At 35.0% G+C, this 20,961-nt stretch overlaps 1 protein-coding gene across 1 annotated transcript; it reads right to left on the bottom strand.

Annotated features, from left to right (window-relative positions):
* Positions 1–627: 627 nt before the first annotated feature.
* Positions 628–2,824, bottom strand: Arpc1 (Actin-related protein 2/3 complex, subunit 1A). The gene is made up of 6 exons (XM_071777600.1): positions 2,314–2,824; positions 1,942–2,202; positions 1,570–1,860; positions 1,229–1,407; positions 866–1,135; positions 628–767 (listed from the first exon to the last, which is right to left on the bottom strand). Exons 1-6 carry the CDS (start codon positions 2,378–2,380, stop codon positions 729–731), a joined length of 1,107 nt encoding a protein of 368 aa, XP_071633701.1. The 5' UTR covers positions 2,381–2,824; the 3' UTR covers positions 628–728.
* Between the last annotated feature and the right edge of the window lie 18,137 nt (positions 2,825–20,961).

Raw genomic sequence — 20,961 nt, 5'->3', positions numbered from 1 at the left:
TTACGTGTCTTGCTTAATCAGGATTGATCGGAATCTTGTGAATCGAGTATCACATTTTCAACATATATTTTTATATGAAAATAAAGATTACGGATGTACATATTATGAGTTGAAACTTTATTCTCCGTACGTTAAAGATTTTTTGATTTTACGCGATAATTTCTCTCTAGGTAAAAATAGAACAGCTTTAATTTATCGATTTTATATTTTCTAAACTTTAAATATTTTACTTATAACATCTCAGAGATACTTTAGTTTAGTTTAAATTTTGTATAGAATGTATACTTTCAACGATTCGAAATGTGTCACCGTCTTTCCATTTAAGATTTGATTTTATTTAGTCATTTTAGTCATGTCGCCAAAGTAAGATATCGATAAAATAGATAATAAAGATACTACGTGTAAAACGCGAGATCCAGCCACCGATTCAAATTTCCGAGGCACTTTATATCCGACGACGTCGATGACGTTCAAACGACGTAAATGTTATCTTCTTGCAGAATTGCGTTATTGGATGTTTCACCCACGCCCCGCGGCCCCCGCGCAAAGAGTAAATTTTCTTCTCAAGGGGATATATATAGGAATCGCAGTCGCGATATGACGTGGGAAATTTAACGAGGCGATTGATTAATGAGAAATTGTATAGTATTCATTTTAACATTTATACATCGTTGTATTGGATGTAATGTAATATCTCTGATCTTCGCAATATAAAAAAAGTTTCATGCTTACGCTATCTTGAGACCAGCAATGGAATTCTCTAGAAGCTTGAATAGAAGATAAAGACAAAAAGATCGATTAGAACGTATCGCGTTAACATTATAATATTGAAACACGCGCATCAATATTGACACTTTAAAATTACCTTCAAGTCCCAAACTACGAGTTGTCCGTCTAAACTGCTCGTGCTAAATTCACGATCGGATACCCGACGAATGCAGTTGATCGTGTTTTGATGCACGCTATCCAGAGCATTATCGTTCGTCTCGTTCCTCGCTTGTCGATCCAGCGACTGGAACTTTCGCATAGCGGATAATCCGGCAATCTCCTTTTTTTGCGTGTTGTCCAACTTTGAAACGAAATATATTTGTCCATTGTCATCTATGGAGTACAACATTGGCATACAGCTATGCCCCTACGAGATAGAGAAAGAGTCACCGATAAATATTTTCAACGATCAATATATCTCGAGTTAAATATGATCTCAAGGGTCGTATCGCTCTCTTACAGCGGCAACAATGTTATTAGAACCTATCCAAATGCAACTTAAAAACGGTAAATGCTCTGTATACAGTCTCATAACTGCGTTTCCTTTAGTAGCATCAGCGACACATATAGACGAGTTGTGCGCCACCCAACAGATTTTATTGCCACATGGGCTGAACGCTACCAAATGTATCCAGCCACCTAAACAGCAGCAATAACGTAAAAGTAACGATATAAAATTCACGTCTCTGCGATGAATAATTTTATATTTGTACATTAGACACATTTCAAACGATATAAATAATAATTAATATACATATATAATGGAATAAAAGCTGATCAAGTTGTACAGTACAGTTTTACCTCCATTGGGCGTATTAGGAAACTCCGCCAACAACGTTCCTAAGGTATTACTCTGTCCCCAAGGACTAGTACCAGGAGCATCCTCCATATCACTGATAAATGCGCTGAAGACCCGGACCTTGTAGTCCGTCGACCCAGCGACCAGAACCTTGTTGTCTGGGTGCCAGTCGACGGTGGTTACCGTAGATCTCAACGGACGCTTAATATGTTTACATAACCACCAATTATTCTCTGATACAAAGTAACAAACAGCTATAACTCGTCCTCCAGAGCCCACGGCAAATTTATTTTCTGCAATGGTAGTACAGAGCTTTGTATAGAGCGGTAGCAAGTTTGGAGTAAATTTTTTTTTTCAACGTACATACAACGTACCTAGAGGAGACCATTTTACACAAGTAGCGGCTCGATTTATTCGCAAGAGAACCCAAGCGGGATCCCACTTGCCGTCCTCTTTCTGAGTCCATACATAGGCATTCTTGTCGGCGGAACAGGTGACTATGCGATTAGTCTTTGGCGCCCAGTCGATTCCCATGACAGCCATATGATGTTCCTCCAAAGTCTCCAGCAACTTCCATCCAGACGAAGTACGTTTGTGCACTTGGATCTCATTGTTGTTGGGACATATGGCAACCTCTGCATTGTGAAAAACGGCTCGATTATCTTATGCTTCTTCTAATTAAATCCAACATGAAAATCTAGCGATACAGCGTATAGCGTTAGAGGGGAAAAGGTGGTCTTCCGTACCAGTTTTATCTCTGTTCCATGCGTGACAGCTGATGGCATCGACCCCCAAGTTGTAAACCTCCGTCATTTCGCGCTTGCTACTTGTGAAAGAAGACGTTTCAGGTCTCAGGTCTCAGGACGATCGCGTGGATGCGCGCTCGAGACCGAGAAGCTCGACAACGGCGAGGCCGAGCCAAATGGGACGTCGGCTGTCGACAGGGCAGTGGCGATGAATCAGCGGACACTCGAGGCGAGCGCGGGCTCGGCGGGCTCGACGGGCGCGGTCGCCGATTAAACTTTACGGAACGAGGCGTTCCGTTCGAGCGATCGGTGATGTGTACCGGCAACGCACACGGAAATTCGCGGACTCTGGTCAGTCTACACGAATTTCCCCGGCCTCTCCTGACGGTCGCAAAACACGCCCCTCTGCACACCGAAATTGACAGTTCATCCGTAGATAGCGGGTTATCTATCTCCTTTTTGAGGTTATGTTCTCCCGGATATACGTATGTCCTACAGACGCGCCGTGCGCCGTGCGCGGTGCGCCGCACCGTTCGCGGGCGTTCGGTATAATTCGGTATCCGGCTTTTTATTTCTCGCGCTGCTAACGATCTCTGTCGAGCGTCACCCGAAACAAAAAGCTAGAGAATTTGCAAATATTTGCATTGATAACTTTGTAACCGTACCAATCTGTCTTTAGCCTTTACACAGTTGGTAATCCTACTATTCCTACTACTACTGTGTATGTGTGTCTGTGCCTGTGTGTTCCTTGAGCGAAACGAATAAATTTATAAAAAGAGAAGAAATTGTAATCAAATTTTGTAAGAACGTACGTTGCGGTAGATCGGGTAGATCATGAAGAGTTATACTTACTGAAATTCTCTGCAATTTCATCCAAAAAGGTAAGATACAGAGATAAACATTTTGACCTAGCTAAGAATTCAACAAATCATGAAACACTCGACTTCAATCACAGCAATTTTTACATTAATTAAATGTGAATAATAACTTCGCATTTTTAAAATTACTTTTTGCGCTTTTATTAGACACCTATATATACAAATATAGGTATAATAAGTATAATATATACAAAATATGTTATATATAAATATAATCGCAAAGAAAATTCAAGTGTCGTTGTCAATAGAGGGCCAGCCGGCCGGCTTATAGGCCCTTATCATCTGCGTTCGATTACGTAGCCTATATTTGCCATTTCGGCGATTGAAGCTTGTTGCGGTGCGGGCGCGGCTATTTCTCCTAAATCCTAATAACAGTAATTGTGGCCGATATAAACAACTAGCCAACTGCAGTTACGTGCATGCATGTGTGCGACGTGCGATTGCAAGAAATTTATTTTTGTGGCGCAAGCCGCGCGCGCTATTGCTGTGTCGCAAAGCACAAAGCCAAAATGCGCCCTCGTTTAATCCGTCTCAGCCATTCTATCGACGTGCCTTGCGTTTCATATTAAGCTATAAGGTCGCGTAATGAAATATTTTACACAGTGGATCGTATAAAGTCGTAAAATATCGATGACAACCAACGCCGCGCTTTGAAATGCGATTCCCAATTACTGCATGCAGTATTAAAATGCATAATTTAATTGATAACTTTTCTTATTTGCATGCATACTTTTTTTAAATCTACTATTTCGTTCTATGTAAATTTTATAAATATAAAGAATAATTCACTTTACAATTTAATTAATATTTTTTAAATGAGACATATATTAATCTTTATATTGTAATATTAAATACTGTACATTATGGATATACAATATTTGAGCTGAAATATTTTTATATGTATAAGTAAAACAGATATGTAAAATTTACATATATGGTATGCAAATTTTGACAAAGAGATAGAGATATAGAGAGATTAATTTGTTTAAGGCATAATAATAATAATAATAATAATTTCTTAGTCACTAAATGAAATATTAGATATTTGTCGCATAATAATGATAATATAAAGTGCATTTTTACCATTTTCTACACAACTCCAAGTTATTAAATTTTTGAATTTGTTAGTTATTAAAATGATATGTATACAGCAGCACATATTTTGCTTTACTGTGCAAAGCGGCTTTCTACCCTGCTGGCTCTTTCAAATTAACTTTTAATGGAATTAGCGAAATTCTATTACCGCATAGATAAAAGCTCTCTTGTACCTCGCGGTACATATCAAAAAAGACTTTTTAATATTTAGTACAATGCGACGTAATGGAGTTATTGTCTCGTTTTAGCGGATAGCTAAACATGGCATTAATGTATTAATGTATTCCCGCGAAAGTAGTATATAGTAAAATTTTTTACATAAAATCTCAAATATTTTTCAGAGTGATAGTTATTGATTGAAATAACATTTATTTTATTATCTTGGCTAGAGAATGCAGTTTTGTACCCAAATTAATATTACAGTTTCTTTCTTTCGCGATTGCGATCTTATTGATAAAGAATATAATCTCTTCATCCTTATTTTCAAGACATAATTCTTATTCTAGTTCTGTGAGTGAGTGAGTGAGGGTGTGTGTGTGTGTGATATTCTTATTCTAAGAAAGAATTAATAATCTCTCTCTCTCTCTCTCTCTCTCTCTCTCTCTCTCTCTCTCTCTCTCTCTCTTCATCCCTATTTTAAAGACACAATACCATCTTTCCCATTATCCAAATGGCTATATAGTATTGACTTTACGAACGTTGTAACACGGATACAATATTCGATGTGGTCATAGTGAGAGAACCGGAAAACCACCCTCGCCACCGAGAAATCAGTCCCTTGAGAATTGACCGAGTCTGAGTCTGGCAAACAAACTGGTTTATAGACTACACACTGCTACCTTGTACTTCGTACTAAATAACTGCTCTCCAAGAGTGCCAAGTCGTTTTCGAAATCGACTCGTCGAGCTCGCGAGATCTTACTCTTGATATACGATAATCTGTATAAATTTAAGCCCAAACAACCTGTTCGATTAAAATAAAAATATAAAGACAAACAACTGATGCATAATGTAGTGCCAAAGAAAATTGGTATACGAATAATATAGCGTTTAGAAGTTATAAATTTAGCTATCAGATTATTTTCAGCCAGAAATTTAAACAAATTTTCATATTCTCGAATTGTGATATTTTCGAATTTAAACGAACAAAAATATAAATGTTTCTTTTATATTACATGTATGTATCGATCATAAATGCATTTGACTTGGTAATCTAGTCTAGGCCATATACATTTTTAAAAAATTCTAATATTTGTTGTTTTGTAAAGGGTCAGACCGTCAGAGTTGTGCAATTGTGAGTGGCATAATCAAAGTTTGATTCCTATTCAATTTTTTCACATATAAGGGCCGGTTGTTCCAACCTATTGGTAAACTAATAGTTAAATCATATATGTGTCTTTGTTTTTTCTTTAAATAAAACAAGGATAGACATATGATTTAACTATTAGTTAGTTTATAAATAAATTGGAACAACCGGCCCTTAGGTCTTCTTAATCGGTTTTTTTACTGTATGTATTATTGTATGCACATACATATACAATTATACACAAACATATATTTTGCACGAAACAAAATTCCAAGAGAATTTTTTGATTGCATTTTTTGATTCCAATTGTTTTGGAGATACAGAAATGCTCGTTACAATTTCCGTGAAATAGAATATATATAAGTTGTAACTTCGGTTATCTACAAGAAACGTAATAGAAAAATAACATTGTGTGTGTAATATTTGTAGCTAAATTCTTTATCTCTATTTCTATATAGAGGTTTGTGTTTTCGGATCGATAGCTGCGCGCAGGTTTTTCTCGTGTTTTAGTGATATTCGTCAACTATTTTTAAATAGTGTACATGGTTTAAAAAAATTCCATCTTTATATATATATAATGTATAGAATATATATTTTTCAACTAAAATTAAAATAAGATTATAATAGAAAATAGAAAGAAATTTTTATTTATTGTTTTTTCATTTAGGTATAACGTTTTCTTGTTTTTACCTTTGTATAATCTAAAAACAATGTTATTCATACGTTGTAGAAATCATGACACATTTTGAAAAATATCTGAGTTCGACATTATCGAAAAATATTTCAAGAATATAATTCGTAGATTGCGTGCGCTGATCACGTTTGTAGTTATTTTAATTCTGGTGGGCTATATCGCCACGTCTGTCATGTTCAGATCTTGAGACGAAACGCTCTCTCTTGTCTCGGTGCTATTTGAGTCTTTGGCGACGCGACGCGACGAGGGCGGAGAGGGCAGATCTCATCTCGCTCGGCGAGAAGAAATTTGACAGTAACAGTAGCGAGATGGAAACGTGGGCAGAGATTTAAATTTCATTATCCTCCGTTCGTTAAATTAACTCAGTTCTACTTCTTTGCATCGTTTTTACTCAAATTGCGAATTATCAGATTCCGTCGGCGTCGTAGGCTTCTTTTTTCTTCGGTTTAATAAAGTCGCGCGATAAAATGTGAGAGAACGGCGCGGGCGGCACATTCCGATTTCCTATTTAAATTATCCTCCGCGCCAGCATATCGCTCGTCGAAGGTAACGATGAGCGGGAAAATATGGAACTTCAATTTCCCCTTCTCCCACATGTCGAAGATTCCAGACGATATATCTAATAAAATTTCCGCTAAAATATGCGATCTTGATCTAGTTGTTCGCTCGCGATGCTTTCGTTTTGGGATACAACGGAAAATTCCTTTACGTAACGTATCGCTCCCGATGCATGAAGCATCAGAGATGGACAAGAATTTCCGTTATCAATGAAGTCAATAAATATTTTTCAAGTTTTTAATCAATAAATTTTTTATAATAATAATCAGTAATAATTAATAAATATTTCTCAAGTTTTTTAACAAAAATATATAAAAAATTTATTACATCGTGGATATAATGGATGTCTGGGCGTGTTAAATTGCGTTGTCGCTTTCGTATTTTTGCGTGAAACTGCAAATTCAGCGCTAGAAGATACATTTAGATAAAAGGTAGACCCAACGGACACGTTATAGTCTTGCCGTGTGCGTTTGCCACGGTCTTATCGATGCAATCTTTCTCGATCAGCATGCAGACATTTAGATGCAATGACAAAATTGTATATGGGAAATAATTCCCATGTATTTTTTAACGAGCATTACTATTTTTTTCTTCTAATTGTTTGTATATTATGTGGCTTGGACTATTACGTAATATAGATAAATACGTACGACTTTTAAGTTAAGAGACACATATATTAAAATTTATGCAGATAAAATAACGTATGGCGTATCAGTCTAATGCTTGCATTAATGCGAATAACTACTTACATTCTGCAAAATTAACAATAATATGATTGTTTGCTTTATTATTTGATATTAAGTTTTAATTTTGAAACAACATTTTATTATTATTATTTTTTTACAAATAAACACGCAAGATCTAATTCAATTCTTAAGTTCGACGCTCAGTTTTTGTTGAGGTTTATTGAGTAATATTTTTGTATCGGTTTAATCACACAGTTTGTGTTAGATACGTGAACTTTTCGGCATGCAAATCCGCGATTGAGTTACTTTGACATTGACGTCCTACACCGTCGATCCCTATCGTTGGATTGGAAGGATATTTTAGTCGGTGATATTGAACACGCGCGCGCGCATGAAATGTCATCCTCGGCTTGCATATATGGCCATGTCATGAAAGGAATTTTATCTGATATCGGGTAATAGAGTTCATGTTGAGGGTATCGAAGGGAGTGATGATCGAGAAGGAATGCCCATCGAGGGATGAAGACGTTTGAAATTACAGATACTACAATCTTATAAAGAAGTTACAATCTTTTATATGAAACTTTATTTCTAACGTATATTTTTGAGTTTTTTTTACTTATATAAATCGAGCATTTTAAAAGTGGTCTAGATTTAAACTTGGTAAATAGCTATCAATTATTATATGCTATGTATCCGGGACAAAAGTCCCGGAAGATTGACAATTTTTAATCGGACATCATAAAAACGAGCATTATCTTGTTATGCACACTTCGTAATTACTACTGAAAGTTGGCTAATATCTCAATACGTAACTTGTGCATACGTTTAACAACGTTTAGTCCACTATAGCTGTAGCTTTCAGTATAGACCAGGGGATGTCTTCACAGCTCTCAGGGAGTTATAGAATCTAATATTAGAATCGCTCTAATGCATTTACTGATGTAATCACTGATTTGGATTTTACGCTAGACCGCACGTAGATACTGGTTATGAACATGCCAAAGAACGGGTCTTATATCGCACTAATATGCTCTTATGGGTATACCGCTATTGCATTCCAATTACAGTTGTATCTCACACGCGACTTATCTTTGATTTAGAATTTATTGGCATTTAAATCACTTTAAGAAACGATTAATTTTCCGAATGCAATGCAAATCTTACTTTACAATAAAAAAATCTTGCAAATACATAAAAATATACATAAAAGTTTACTGATTCATTATAGTTAGCTCGGTTTAATATAATAAAGTAATAAAAACGTATAGCATATTAACTACACGGTAAAGTATTCACGGAGAAACTCTGAGTTCAGATAATTTTCAAAATATTCCCGGCGTTTTAGTTTTATCTCTTTAAATTATTTTCCTTATCCAGATTCAGGACTAAAATAATCTCTTATGCATTCTTTTTTTTTACCACAGGTCATAGCAGCACGGCGTTAATGCAAAACATTTACGGCAAAACATACCTGTTCTCTACGCCCGGCCCGCGCCGCTGTAGTTTCAGAACCGGAAACTGAAATTTTTAAGGTAAGTGAGTTGATCGTTGTAGTTTTAGGGCAAACCGTCATCATGTGCGCCACTAATATTAGTTTTTCGGAATTCGACAAATGAAAAATTCGAATTTGCATATTCGGCGTGCATTTTCGCGCTTTTAAAATAGAATAAATTTATTGAAATTTTTTACGGTATTGATATCGATATGTCAGATGACAAGATAAAATTTGCATATACGGTTGAACGCGCGGGAGAGAACGCGTTGCGAATTGTAATTTATCAGAGCTATCCACTTGGTCCGCACGTCAGCCCCGCACGGCGTCTGATTATAGCATCGAATGATCTGACGAGATCGATGCATTAAATCGGACACGTATCATCACTAATGCAATGACAACGATAATGAATCTAATAAATCAATATGACAGCAATAATGCTCATTGAAATCTTTGTAATCGAACAATGACGGACGGATCGAGCTGTTATATCGACGGTAAAATGCCAAAAGTTAGTAACATCTGCACCGCCTAATCACCTATCTGCTAAAGTTCCGGCCAGAAATGGAGCTGCGGTAAATTAAGGGGATTTATCTCATCTACGCCTCCATCTTTATCGTTTGCAGACATTAATTCCGAAAATTGCTGTAGTAATTTAGCCGATGTTCTTCGAATGACTCGCCATTGCTAAGTGCGCAGGGAACTTTCCCAACTTTGTCATCCCGATGTTCTTCCTACCCTTTTATTACTTGAGAATTAGAATTTAAGGTCTAAGAGGATTTTGATTTCCTGAAGGCGCGACCAAGTAACGCTTCGCGAACATCTCGTTGCTGGGGGGCTGGGGGGTATATTTTGAATAGATAGAAACTGAATAATTCTTTTGTTCGATAACAATATTAACCCTTGCAGGTCACATTTATTTTTTGCGTACGTGTAAGCTACACTAGAGTCTGGAGAACCCAGCCATTTTTCGCTCATTAATTTCGAAAAAATCAACATATTGTAATGTGTTTTTTTTTTTAATCAATCGTAAATCTTCTGCGAATTATGATAGTAATCTCAGACTTTATAAAAAAAATTATTACAAAAAAATACGTATTAAAAAATATAAATGATAGTTTCAAACGTATATAGTTTTCCAAAATTTCGTTGGGGTTTCTGAAACCCCAGTGGCTTTCGAGGGTTAATTTTGTTATCTAATATATGTAATGTTTGTAATTACGATAAGCTGAGTATTTCAAGTATAATGAAACTCTCTCTCATACACACACACACACACACACACACACACTCTCTCTCTCTCTCTCTCTCTCTCTCCTTTCTCTCAGAATACGATATTATTCTAACGAATCTGCTCGGTTATAATGAAATGATGTTATCTGCATTCTGGTGTTTTCAAGAAAAAAAAATGGATAAAGTCAAAATGCTATTTTAATACCCTAGTTCTTTTATGTGCATTGTGTAATCTCGTAAGGAATCTTGTTATTACAAAGTACCGTAATCTTAACGTCAGAACTCAATTGCACTGATGATATCAACCAATAAGCGTCTTTATTTGTTGACGTTTCTATTCGAAAAGATCATGCATACGATGTTATATTAAGATTTAAAGTCAAGGATAACATTCTCATTTCCACGCCCCCGCGGCCCCGTATCGAATTTGCTGAACGGGTAACGGTTGCGAATGTGTAAGGATGTGGGGTAAGAATACGAAAGGGTGAAAAGAGCCCGCATATAGGTACCGAAGGATATTGCCGGTTCGTATCGAAATCTACGCGCAGCAGTTTCTGAAACTGTTTGTAATTTATTACGTAAGTATATAACCCGACCAAACCGGAAAAAGCTATTGGTGTGGTCGTCATTGCAGTAATCCGCAGTACCCACGGACGAAATATCCGGTGCGAAATCGTTTTCGCGAAATGCGATTCTTCGCTCGCGAGGATTACTTATCGCTTTTCAATCGGCGATTGTTTCTGCAACGAAAAGTGTTGCTGATCGTCGAGAGTTTCGTAATACGCGGCGGCGGCGGTTGCGATGAGTGTTATTAACTGAACGAGATATCGCGTTCAAGTTAGAAACAGTACCAACAGTACGCCAACTTTTTGATAGCATTTGTCAAAATTATATTAATAAATTGCAAGTAAAGACCACGGTAAAGACGCTAACTTTAACGTATTAATAAAATGAAATATTTGATCTAAATTCAATATAAAATAATTTAAAAGTGGAAAGTATCTTCTATCTTCAGTAATCACATATAACTAATAAACTGACCACACATAGAACTGTGGAAAAATATTTTTCCACAAATAAAATATTTTCATATAACAAAATAATTTATTTGTGGAAAAATATTTTTAACTATATATTTACAAATAGTCTTTTAATGACAATGAGTGTGTAAGGCAAAATTAGGATTATTTATTGTTAATGTATTACCTTGGCGGGTTCTTTTTGCAAACAATGGAATTACAATGAATTATAAAAAATTGAGAGAAATTTTTATATTATGTGTCGTTTTACATTTTTAATCTTTAAAATCTGGTTTGGTTTTACAAACGTTGAGTTCCCTTTTCGTTTCGCACTCGACAGTTAGCTAATTGTAAGTGATATCGGGACAGAAGGAAACATATAGAAAAGAGTAAAAAGAATTTGCAAAATTTATAAACCAATCTTGAAGATTAGGTTTTTAGATTCGTGAAAATGAGAGTTTTTCGATTTCTTTTAATTCGTCTCTATTTCTCTCTGAAGATATTTAGACGCGCCACGCAATGCAATCGATTAGGTGCATCTCATATATTCAGTTTATATGCCGAAGCCGCATGAGAAAATAGGATCGTTTTTCTCAGCATGCCAAAATAGACAATCCGTGAAGACTAAATTGAATAGATTCCATTATGCATCTATTACAGTTTAAAAACAATCGCGAAACGGGTCACTTGTGCAGCTATATAAACGGTAAATTCCAAGGTCAAACTTGTACACTCTGCAGCTGATGTTCTAAGTGCAATAGTAGATACAGCAAATCAACGATGCGCCACTTAATGACTATTAATGACGTATTTGCTCGCGCTGTTTGCTGCATTTGTATTTTTCTAATTTGCCTGCAATTTGAAAATAATATTACAATATCTCAATCAATTAAGTTAGGAAATATTTTTATTGGTCTAAAAGAGAAAAAGAGAAAGAGAGAAATGTTGTTAAATTAGCATTAATATATCTCAGTTATAGAATCTCTAACTTAATATATTGCAGACTTACATGTACCATGTATACGGTACATGTAACGGAAAATTTAAATTATTGCGGACTCGAGACATCGTCTGATGCCAGTCGTAAATATTGACAGCGCGATATTACAACCAACCAAGAATAATATGCACTCCTATAAGCTACGAGTATAAATCACTTCCGCGCTTTCGGAATGTGATCAGAATAATTTATATATTACAATGGCGCGAGAGATGCAATCCTGAAAAATGTCTGAAAATGTGTATATCTACGTGTATCTTTGAAAACAATTTCTACTTTTACGTTATATTTTTAGCTTTCTGTCGATTAACGCGTGAATAAAGTAGCGCTAATATGTGATTTTCTTATAATAGTTTTGAAAAAGAATATCAGAGGTCAGAGGTTGTAGATGTATTTTTTTTATTGCATACACTTTATTTGGTTTTACTTGGTACGAATTATGCTAGAAATTATAAAGTAGCAACGAAAATATCAACACATAAATTAAATTATACTAATGGTCAAATACGTGCTTGTGATAATTATGATACGTGCTTTTAAAACTTTTTTTTTGCAAAATTCATAGTTCATGCAAAATTGGATAGTCCAATGTTTTTAGAATCAATCTTATTCTTATATAGCAGAAAATTCTATAATAAAATAGCACGTTTTTTCGGTAACGATATAGGTGTGTATATTTATATGCGCTGCGACAAAGCATTCCTTTAAAAGAAGCTGAATATTTTTTCGATAGGACGTGGATTCTAATAATGGAGCTGTGTGGAGGATAGGACCAATATTGTATTTCGTAAAAGGAGGCATGAGCCGTTCGCAGAGATTCACATTAGTGTAGGTACACAGTTCCTTAGTAAATACGTGGGCACGTTTCTTATAAAATGCTCGCAAGAAATAAATGAGATACTCTAGTTTTTCGTGGGGATGTTGGTGATGTGATAGATATCAAGGACTAAACGTCCGCTGCAGGCAGCTAAAGAAAAAAAAAAGGAAATAAAAAAGTACGAGGGCCAGTATAGGAAAGCACTATTGTAGCGAAAATAATTGATTAGCAATAAAGAAAGTCTGACAAGAGCAATAAGGTAATAATTGAATCTCTTGCTTCCAAAAGACCGCGAATTAACATTTCAATTGAGTGAACTAATGCTAATAGAGCACGTCTGTGTTTGTGTGTGTGTTTCTTCTATGTAATTACAGCAATGTAAAACAAAAAATTATCGCACAAGTAATATAAAAATGCACGGATTTTCATCTTTAATATATAATTATTTTTAAAAATTAGTTTATTTCTATTTATTTACATACATGTTTATATATTTGCATACATGCGTATGTCTTGTTAAATTTACAAAAATATCAACTAAAATTATTTCTATATAAAAATGTCTCTTTTCACCAAACTAATTTCAGATATACAGATATAGTATACAATATTAAGTAGTAATATAATACATTATTTTTTATAAGATTAGGTGTATGAAAAAAATAAATTAAATTGACGGCTAAAATTTGCATTTAAGAGAAATATGCTAACCATCATGAGAATAAATTGTGAATAAAGAGAATTAATGAAATAGACTGGAATAAATAAAAATATGTTAGTGGACAAGCTTTTTCATTAAACATTTTTTTATTATTAACTGCTGTTAGTATACATATATTACTCGAATCTTTTTCTTGTTGCTCAAAACTCCGTTAAGAGTTGTTAAGAAATTTCTTATATGTATTTTTCGTGACTGAAATCAAGTGCAGGCACAACTAATTAACGAGCAGCCTAAGTCGTTCGTGTTCCATTACTCTTACAATTAGTAATATATATGTATAGTCAACAGTTGTATAAGAAAAATTTCTTTCTGATTTTGACGAGCTTTGAACGCGCTGCAGGATAGTTGAAAAGAAAAACGATAAAATTTTTTAATAGAAAACATTTTTTGTTTATTATATATAATTATGATATTTACAAAAACGAAGTATATTGAGATAGATTTACCAAGCCACTATATTTGCAATAAAATAATTAAAAACGCATAAAAACATTATATATATCTTATATTTTTAACTTTAGCCTATATATATTCTACGTTTGTAACACACATAATTGGAGAGAAAAAGATAAAGGAGAAAAAAGAGACGGAAGAATATGCGCGTGTGTGTATTTGTGAGTGAATATTTCCTTGGTACAGTTCTCTATATCTTTAGAATATTGGAAAAAGATTGTTAGCGGATGTTATAATATAAGTTTAAAATCTAATTTTTATTCGTTGGAACGATACACCTACATTATTTCGCGATCTGTCGCTCTGCTGGCCTGATACTTCATCATTCCTCTATTTAATCTTTTACTGCTGTGCGAACGCGTAACAGCTCTCGTTAATTTTTTAACATCTGCGAAGGTTTCTACACCGCGCTATTTCCCTGTACCCCGTTAAAAGCGTACTTGTTAAAGTAATCAAGGCAATTTTGCGTGCAGGTTGCAGTATACGTGAACCGACCAAAACAAAGGCTCATATTCACAGGGCGCATTTAATACTAAATATGGTCGTATATTTTTCAGTCATAACACGAGCCGCGATCTTTGTAAGAAAAATAAAATTGGTAATTAGACGAGCACGTTTAGCACTAAACGTCGCACGTACATTTACGTGCTGAAAAATTTAACGAGCTATCATAATTTAAGAGTCGACAAATGAGTCGCAGAGAGTCGCGAACAGCATTAATCTTTATGTTTCTGACAATAAGATGATCATAACTCATATTAACTTATCGTCGTTATTACGACGCATTCAAGATAAGTGTTATCGACGGTTTACAACTACAACGTTATTATTATACGCATTGAAAGGAAAGAGCGAATATTAAAACTCTATTATACCGGAGCGAATATAATCGATAAAGAATTTTGTTGGAAATATTTACTCTCTTGCATGAAAATGCTTTTACATAATATAACATGCAATATTGTTTTCTTTCAAAAAGTGGCTTTCATCATTTCTATATGTTTTCTGAAAAGTTACAATTTATATTGGAATCTCCTTTATATAAGACATCTTTTAAGTGCAAATACCTTTAAACTTTTTATACAGATATATGCAGTAAAGATATGTTAAGATATGCACTTTTTAATATGGGTAGGGCACAATTAGAGAAGAATTAAATAAGTAGAAAATAAACCGAAAGTAGGACTCTTAAAAACTAGTGTTAGATGGTGTTAGAAATATATTTTGTCGATGTGAAATAAAGCAAACGAGTTACAAAATATTAAATATTTATTTGAGAGCCTAAAAGAAAAAATGTTAGAATATTTTTTTTTTTTCAAAGATATTGATCGTTATCTTCTCTAGAGATTATCACAGTAGAGTTGATTTGCGAGTTTCGCGATCGATCGTCTTTCGGCGTGTTGAAGTTAGTAACAACCTTTAACAGTTCTTAAGTACATACATACATATAATGCATTCGCGCCCTACACTTGGAACAGCGGTAAATGCATTTACCCTTTTATTCGCGTGTAACGGAGCTTTAAAACGGGTCGATAAATCAAATCCGACTAATGTCTGCGTTGTAAAAGACGAAAGCGCGCGCGTAGTGGTTCCCATAATGGAGATGGATGCAGTTCATGCAGCCTCGTCTAAAATGAAATTTTCAAACTACCACCTGATATTCGTGCCATTTGGCTTATGCACCTCTCTCTCTCCCTCTCTCTCTCTCTCTCTCTCTCTCTTTTCTCGGCTCTCTTTCTCCCTTTCTCTCACCACTAAAAGCGCATCCTAAGGACGAGCCATTGTTTTCAGCATTGCCGTTGCCGACGATATGTCCGCTTTTGCCCCAACATTCTGTTCAATCTAAAAGCTCCATTACGGAATCGCACCAGCGATAGGCAATATATAGCAGAAAGAAATAGAATATGTCATTGTATAAAATTTTACCGCGTTAGGGTTTATTCTTCTATCTTATAACTATGCGTATTATTGTTAGACAATAATTTCACGAGTATTAACGACTCATAGGATGTCTCGTATCAAATTTTAGTACCAAATAGTTTAATCTTTTATATAATTGGTCGTTTCTCTTTCCCTGCATAATTTATATTATAAAAAAGATATACATCCAATAATATTTTTATAAAACAAATTATAAAATTTGTTTTTAAGAATTATATTTTTAATTTGGAAATTATATTCTTATTTAGTATATAGTATATTTGAAATTTGGCTTATTTATTTTATATATGCAGATTTCATTGTTCATACATTTGTATCAATTTCTAGCTTCCAAACAATTCTTCAGAGTTTGTCGGAGGCCTCGCAATATTTTGTAAGCGTTCGATTGCGTGCTGTTAAAAATTATACCGCTTGTTCACAAGCGTAGCATGGCAGACTGTAAATGCGCATATGTTTGCAATCGACTCGCTGCCATGTTTGTAAATCCACTTTACCATTTTGCGCCGTTAAATTGGAGCTGTCCAATGAAAGCACCGATATCGTCGCGTCATAATAAAACTCCATACAAGTGGCGCGAGTGAGAGATCGCGCAAACACGCACTGCATATTTCTGCATCGCCGCGTCTGTTATATCACCGAGACGCGTTTGACAATGGTCGAATGTGTATGAAAATAAATTTTACATAATTTTGCTCGATGGCGGAAGAAAATATTTGTTATATTAATGTCGCTGGAGTGTCGCAGCACAATGTTGTTCTTATAAAACTATTCATCGTTACTTAAATTTCATGGTTCGTGAAATATAATAACATAACACGTAATACAGTTATTAAATATAATAATAAAAAACTTTTCCGAATAGTATCGTTGAGAGAGATAAATAACGTGTGTATCAAATCAAACTCCAAGTATCGTAACCTTAAGGAATAAGTGAAAGTAAATAGCAAATAGCAATATTTGAGAATCAACTATAATGTTAGATAATCGGCAAAAAAATCTTAGGTAAAATTTGGACCAAGAAAAGATCGATATTATTTTTACTTCTCTCTCTCTCTCTCTTCTTTTTTTCTCAAACAAGTTGAAAAGTTGCTGAATGAGAAACGAAAGATAATAGTTTCGAGAAATTCAGTACAGTTGCAATTAATCATGATTACATTGTTGTGCGTGTAACTACGAGCGTCGTATTCCGAAGATAGCCATCGTATATGTAATTCTATGCGCGTGTAGGTATAGGTAAGCCCTTGAAAGCTTCTTTGGCAAGACTTGTGATCTTGTACATATCTGCTTACAAGTGAAACGTTGAAGTAATATATTGTGCCTCGCATGAGTCCCGTATCGTAGCAGGGTGCTGTCAGCAGAAATTGAAACATGGTTTGGATAATAAATGAAGGTAGACACTGATGAAATTCCAATACAACGAATTTCAAAATAGCGGACCTCTCATTTACTATTCTCGTATATCTTTCCCGAGAAGGTATTTAAAAATATATTTTATGTAGCAGTTGTAAATAATATATATGAATTTTTATTCATATCGAGTTTCCTCCCTCTCTCTTTATTTGAGAACTCTTAAAGGCTCTATAAACTCTCAATACAGAAAATGGAAAATCATGTGTACTGAATATTTATTGTAAGATTTTAGATTATAGTTATATAAAAAAATGTATTACGAGACATCTTGCAATATATATATATATATATATATATATATATATATATATATATATATATATATATATATATGCGCAGCTTGTCTGGCAATTTGTCATCAGTGTTGACAACATTACGATATTAAGGAAGGAATTAAATAACAATTATATTGTCTTTTCTTGTTGAAAAGAATACGTACTTTTAAAAAGCTTATATTACTGTGTCGATATTCACAATATTCTGAATAGACTTGTGCATCAGATGTATTTGCCATACATTATATCAAATTTTCAATAAACAACTGCAAATGTAGATGTCCAATACGGCAACCAAGTTTGTGCTAAAAATATCTGCACCTGCCATGCTGTATCTCTCTACTGTTTGTTTATGACAATACCGGCGCGTTATACGTAATACGTGATCGGTTTCTCGTTGTACGACCAAATTCCGTCGTTTCAAAGACAAACGGCCTGCATGTTCCATGCGTGCTGCGCATAGAGAAAAGAAGAAAGAAAGGAGGGAACGAGGACAACGGACGAACGAGACACATCGGCTGAACGTCAGGCGCACGGCGCGGCGCGGCCTGAGACGTGAGTGCTGTGGCAGGTGGCTGCCGTGCACGTGAAGACGTGAAGCGAACGCTAGTCGATAGTCGATATCCAATCTGCACGAAAAAAGAAGAAGCAGAAGTAGGGAAACGAGAGCGATTCTCGATGACGAAGAGAACGAAGAGGTAGATCCTTGCGGTTGCCAAAAGGTCGCGGGGATGTGTCGACTACTGCGAGCGAGCGGGATACCAGGCCAATTTTGCTATCGGAATTTAAAATGTTTTCATGAATAAAAGTCGGCCAGAGAACTGGGGACAAGAGAACGCGGTCCCGGATCGGCCGCGAACGACTTGGCGAGACAGCACTCAGCCAGGATATGAATCGACGAAACGGCGTGGGCGCGGACGCGGGCGCGGGCGGAGCATACGCTCGCCAGCCGTCGCGGCGCGTCGCGTCGTCCCGACGCGTAAATCTAACATGACCATAATGTCAGCTTGCACGCAGATGTGCAGATTGGTATAACTTTCAAATGTGAACGCAGATGCAATTTTGTGAGTTTTTTTATCCGTCCGACACAGTATATAACACGAGATGACGCGCAGCTGAGTAAAAAAGTTTCAGGATTATGCCAATGCCATTGTGTCCGAGTCAAAACGGGAATAAATCATGTTATATGGAATTATAAGTATGCTAGTTATACGTATACATGTTTAACACTTACAATTCATTTATTTGATATTTCTCTTTTTTTTTATTACTTTATATTAATTTATATTGACATATTTTTGTATTAATTTTTAAGAAAACTTTTTTATTTATTTATGTATGTAGGAGAAGGATGCACATAGACAGTAGACACATGCCAGAACATTATAATGATTATAAAAATTGTGTTAGTATAGACGTATAGAGCGGATAATTGGGAATGCGACCTCGGTAATGACAAAGTTTATGATTTTAAATATCACACTCTGTCCGTCTCTCTATCCGTAAAGAAAAGAATAATTTTTAGGAACGATTTGTACAGTAACTACTCGTACGAATGTGTCCATGAATCGCGTATAGAGTTATCAGCCTTTAATCGATCACGTTGGAGGGACAGATGAGGTCATCGTTGCGAAAGAATCGATTTGAATTAGCGTCATTAAGCGCCATAATTGACCGTTTTTATACATATTTTCGTCTCTGGGGTATTTTCATAGACTGCTTATTTTCACCGGGACGCCATGCCCTTTCATACACGTTGTTTCAATAAAGCGAGCGCCCATCGAAGCGATGACGAGCTACCTGCTCGCTGGACCGTTTCATTTGGCTTTGAATATCGACTTTATGGGTGGCCGCGAACGTTTCACAGGCGTGTACGGAAACACCAGCCGTTGTGGAATTAACATTAATAACGTTTCGAAACGCATACTGACTAGTCGACTTCGTATTATGGATTTACATATAATTTAGTGTGATCGACGAAACACTCGCGCAATTTTCCTAGACTTTCGTTTAATAATTATAGATTTAGTCTTAACGCAATTTTATTAAGATATGATTTAAATATTACTGCCATTTTATATACAGAGTTATCTCTCTCTCTCTCTCCTCCCCCTCTTTTTTATATATGTTTGATAAGCAGACAATTTCCTTCTTTATACGAGGAAAAATTTAATAATTGAAAAGTTATTTTTAAACATTATTATTTCACTCTATACAATAATCTCGACATTTTAATAAAATACATACGTGCAGTGTAAAAGAAAAAGTAACCTCGATTTCTGAAATCTTTCTTATTTACACAAAGTACGGAGAGATCTACTGCGTAGACCTTTCAGCTACTCCATCTCGGCTCAGTCCGTCTGTTTTTCCAACCTTAAACTTTGCTATTCCGAAACTGGGTGCGCGATTATCTTTATGGACTGTGATTTTTCAACTTTGCTATTTTTGAAATAATATAAACAATTTTATCTAAATTTTAACCGACATTCTGTGTGGATACCACATACCAATATGTTTAATGATAAGTGTGATCGTTTAATTCTAATTTTTATTGTTTAATATTAAATAGTATTTTTTGAATTAAATCTTAACGTTTGTAATTTATAAAAAAATTACAAAAAAAAAACACATTGGCTATATTTGAGCTGCGAAAGCTACGCGCATGAAACAAGAACGTTAAGAACCATTTCGACTTTGTGTATTGAACAACACATCGTCGCATCCTGAATTATTAATCATGGATCTTCCTGCGTTTATATATTCTTGTAGGTGCCTTATCGTATCAGAAATATAGGGAATCCGATGTAGTATATGAAAAGAATTTTTCTTTTATTCGTGAAAGAAAAAGACTTATGATATATTATTATAATTAAAATTCAGTTAATTATCTTTAGTACCAAAAATATTATGCTTAATTATTGGTGAGATTTTCAAAATTGATCGCAACATATTGTAAGAAATTTGATTGCATAATTATTTTCGATTTTGGAATGCGTAAAATGTTAATATAATTATACATGCAATGATAAAATTTCGAAAGCGAACAAGTACCATTTAGAATGCAA

Source organism: Temnothorax longispinosus, chromosome 5 (genome assembly GCF_030848805.1).
Source record: "Temnothorax longispinosus isolate EJ_2023e chromosome 5, Tlon_JGU_v1, whole genome shotgun sequence".
NCBI classification, from domain to species: domain Eukaryota; kingdom Metazoa; phylum Arthropoda; class Insecta; order Hymenoptera; family Formicidae; genus Temnothorax; species Temnothorax longispinosus.
Note: the sequence above shows the minus strand (reverse complement) of the source record. Positions and strands in the feature narration are given on the sequence as shown.